This window comes from Prionailurus viverrinus, chromosome D1 (genome assembly GCF_022837055.1).
Source record: "Prionailurus viverrinus isolate Anna chromosome D1, UM_Priviv_1.0, whole genome shotgun sequence".
Lineage (NCBI taxonomy): Eukaryota > Metazoa > Chordata > Mammalia > Carnivora > Felidae > Prionailurus > Prionailurus viverrinus.
The window spans coordinates 61,236,758-61,240,365 of record NC_062570.1 but is presented as its reverse complement, the minus strand read 5'-3'; the positions used below and the strand labels follow the sequence as shown (position 1 = coordinate 61,240,365).

Here is a 3,608-nt window from a genome sequence, read left to right as displayed (position 1 = left end):
TATGAAAATAAGGTATTAATTATAAAGGGTTTATAGAAAGGTGTTAATATGTCAGGTGTAATCAAAAACTCATGTTATGAGATTTTTAAGAAGCTGGGCAGAAAACTTGGGGAGGGCAAAAAGAAATCACAGTAAATAACCACAATAAAAATAAACAAGAATGTGACCTGTTCCATCAGTAACCTACTATCTGACAGTCCTCCTTGTAAGTGTAGAACCACTAGAAAATTTTCAAATATGCACAAAAACAATTCATAAAGATGTCACAACATCGATTTGGAATTAAAAATAAAATATTACATACATTCATATTATGAAAAGATAAAATGAAAATTACAGATTTGAGTATATTTAAAAAGGAATATTGTATCCCATATGTATAAACACAAACAGATCTCTAAGTTTAATATTAACTGAAAAAATTGCCTATGAAATGATACAGTATATTACCATTTACATGAAGTAAAAAATTATAATCCCAACCCCCACAGAGAAAACTGAACTTAAAATGATCCCTTTAGACTCCAAGAAAAAAGAAAGTCATGTGATGGTCATTCCTGTCTCTGAGGATAAGAAAAAAATGGGAAGTGGTTTGGGGGTACGAGTCATAGGTCATTGCTACTTAACTGTCTCATGTGTTTGATTAAGAATAACATTAAAGATAAATAAGTCTCAGTAATAATAGTTTTTAATTTCATGTTGTGGGAACAAAGGTATTAGTTATGTTTCCTTATCTTACTTTTGTTGAACTGAGGGAAAAATAAAGAACTTAAAAACAGGGGAGAAAAGAGCACTGTTAGCAAATGTAATGATGGGAAGTGTCATTGCTTGGACTGTTCATTCTCACACAAAGTGAAATAATGAAAACAGTTCTTGCTTCCACAATAGGAATTAGTCCTTGAACCTGAAACATTTTGAAGATTATTCAAATCATAAAATCAATAACAGGCCCGATCAAAACCCCTGGAATATCATCTTGTGGCACTAAATGTACACAGAGAAAAATCTCCGGAAAGAACACACATTTTCCTTGCTAGATCAAAATGTTTGGTAAACAAAGGAAAGAGTATCTACTTTTTAGCAAAGACACAGAGCACTCGCTCTCGTATCTGTTTGGTCCTTACACCATAAATGATGGGGTTGAGCGAAGGTGGGATAACCAAATAGAGGTTGGCAACAAGAATGTGAATGTAGCGTGGTATATTGTGTCCAAATCGGTGAGTGAGGAAGGAGAACACTGAGGGGATATAGAAAACGCAGATGACCCCAGTGTGAGAGCCACACGTGCTTAGGGCTTTTAACCGAGCATCGTGTGATGGGAGGCGGAAGACAGCTCGGAGTATGTAAACGTAGGAGATGCCAATAAGGACCAGGTTCAGAAGAAAGAGAGACACCACAAAGAGCCCATAGATGGCATTGATACGGATGTTTCCACAGGACAGTTTTGCAATGCCCATGTGTTCACAGTAGGAATGAGCTATTACATGAGCCTGACAAAAGGGTAGGCGGTAGATGAGATAGACCATGGGAAGTGTAAACAGAACAGGACGAATCACAATGCACATGCTGATGCCCACCAGCACCCGGGATGTCAAGATGGTCCTATAGTGGAGTGGAGCACAGATCGCCACATAACGGTCAAAGGCCATGGCTACCAGGACCTCGGCCTCCATGCCAGTGAAGGCATGGATCAAAAACATCTGGGCCACACAAGCCCCAAAGTTAATCTCATGAGCATCAAACCAGAAGATACCCAGCATGCGGGGCATAGAGGTTGTGGAAAGGGCCAAATCGATAGTTGAAAGGAGGGCCAGAAAGTAGAACATGGGCTCTCTCCTCAGGGTCTGCTCCATCTTGATGACTAGCAAAATGGTGGCATTGCCCAGCAAAGCCATAAGGTAAACAGAGCAGAAAGGCAGGGAGATCCAGGCATGGGCTCCTTCCAGCCCTGGGATTCCAACGAGGAAGAATGTGTCTGGGTGAAAAATGCTCCTGTTGGGATAAAACATCCTCCCAAGTGACAGAGAAGGAATTGCCATTCCTGGAAGGAGGGAAGAAGAAGCTTGAATAAGATGTAGTTATGAAAATGATTAGCTTAGTGTTTCAATATGTAATGAAAATGAAGAAGACTGCTATTTGAAAGGGCTTGTTAATATATATCTTTTATTATAAACTAAGCCATACTTATTTGAATGGGCCAGTCTCAAAGAATTTATTACTCATTTTTGTTTAACACATGAGGCTCATCAGCAAGCCTATGGCAAAGTTATAAGACACAGAACTTGATATTAAGGATGGAATCATTTTGTATGCCCTGTACCTTTTGTAAAGCTCTCATCTGAAGAGGGGCACATGAAAAATCAAGGATGCACACATGGAAATGCAGATATAATCCAAAAGGAGATAAGCCAGCTAGAAAGTAGAGTGGCAGGCACATATGTACAAGACACTTCTGTAATTGGGAAGTGCAGAAATTATCTAATGATTCGTGTATCACTTCTGGACATAGAGAAAATGCCAAGATCCAGCCAAATATCCTGTCGAAAAGAGAGAAACACAATATCAGAAGTACACATTATCACAATCAAAAGCACAGACACTCTGGGATGCCTTCCCAGGAGCACATACCAGCTGGGTCATATACCTCTACACTTGAAACATCCCAGAAAGAAAGATAATGATAAACCTTATGTTTATTTTCATTCATGCCCTTATTTTCCCAAGACCATCCCATTTCATAGCCCACTGCATTTTAGAGTGTTCAGGGAATGGTGGTTTCTAGTGGTATTTGAAAGCTTCTTCATTTACCCTCCACACCGCACCAGTTCCTCTGGGAAAGCCTGCCGATTTCACCACTGCTAAGGAACTAGCATGTACTGAGTGCATTCCTTTTGCCTAACTGGGGATGTGGGTAAAAGACTGCCTAGAAGGCTTCAGGTGGCATGCACCTGAAGAAGGCATTTTTGAGCAGCACAGAACTGTCTGGAACAACAAAGTCTGGTTGGAGAGGCAACTGCCTTCTGTGATTGTGTAAAGGACACAGGGAAGGGTGCTTTTGCAATCCCTTAAAAACAATGAAGCACCTAATCACTTATAAACTCAAATAATGAAATAAAGGAATGTTCTCTGGGTGTCCACCTTGAGGCAGAGGGATTCAAGATCAGGATGAAGTAGCACAGACTCCATTTTTTATCCTTTATATAGCTCCATATTTCTTGGGGAAACATAGCCAGGTAAAAAAATAAAATAAATGCTATATCCATTCTAGAATTAGAGGGGTGTGTGTGTGTGTGTGTGTCTGTGTCTGTGTGTGTCTGTGTGTCTGTGTGTGTGAGAGAATAAGAGAAACAGAGAGGGAGGGAGAGAGGGAGAGAAGAGTTGTGTTTTTTAACACAATTTGTGTTTTTTATTTTGTATTTATTTGTGTTTTTTAAGGACTGAAACTCCAGGTAACAGCCACCATCCAGTAGCAGGATGCTGGCCAAGAACAAGCCTTTTAATACCCTGATGCCTACCTTGGGTTTAACTCTGAAAATAGACTCTCAGTAGTATGCTACCGCTCACCTCAGGTATTCACCGTGCTACAGAAGTCTATTTCATTCATTCCC

At 39.9% G+C, this 3,608-nt stretch overlaps 1 protein-coding gene across 1 annotated transcript; it reads right to left on the bottom strand.

The window, feature by feature from the left end:
* Nucleotides 1–1,070: 1,070 nt before the first annotated feature.
* On the bottom strand, nucleotides 1,071–2,039 carry LOC125176846 (olfactory receptor 52J3-like). The gene has a single exon (XM_047878723.1). The coding sequence runs from the start codon at nucleotides 2,037–2,039 to the stop codon at nucleotides 1,071–1,073; it is 969 nt and encodes a 322-aa protein (XP_047734679.1).
* Nucleotides 2,040–3,608: the final 1,569 nt, after the last annotated feature.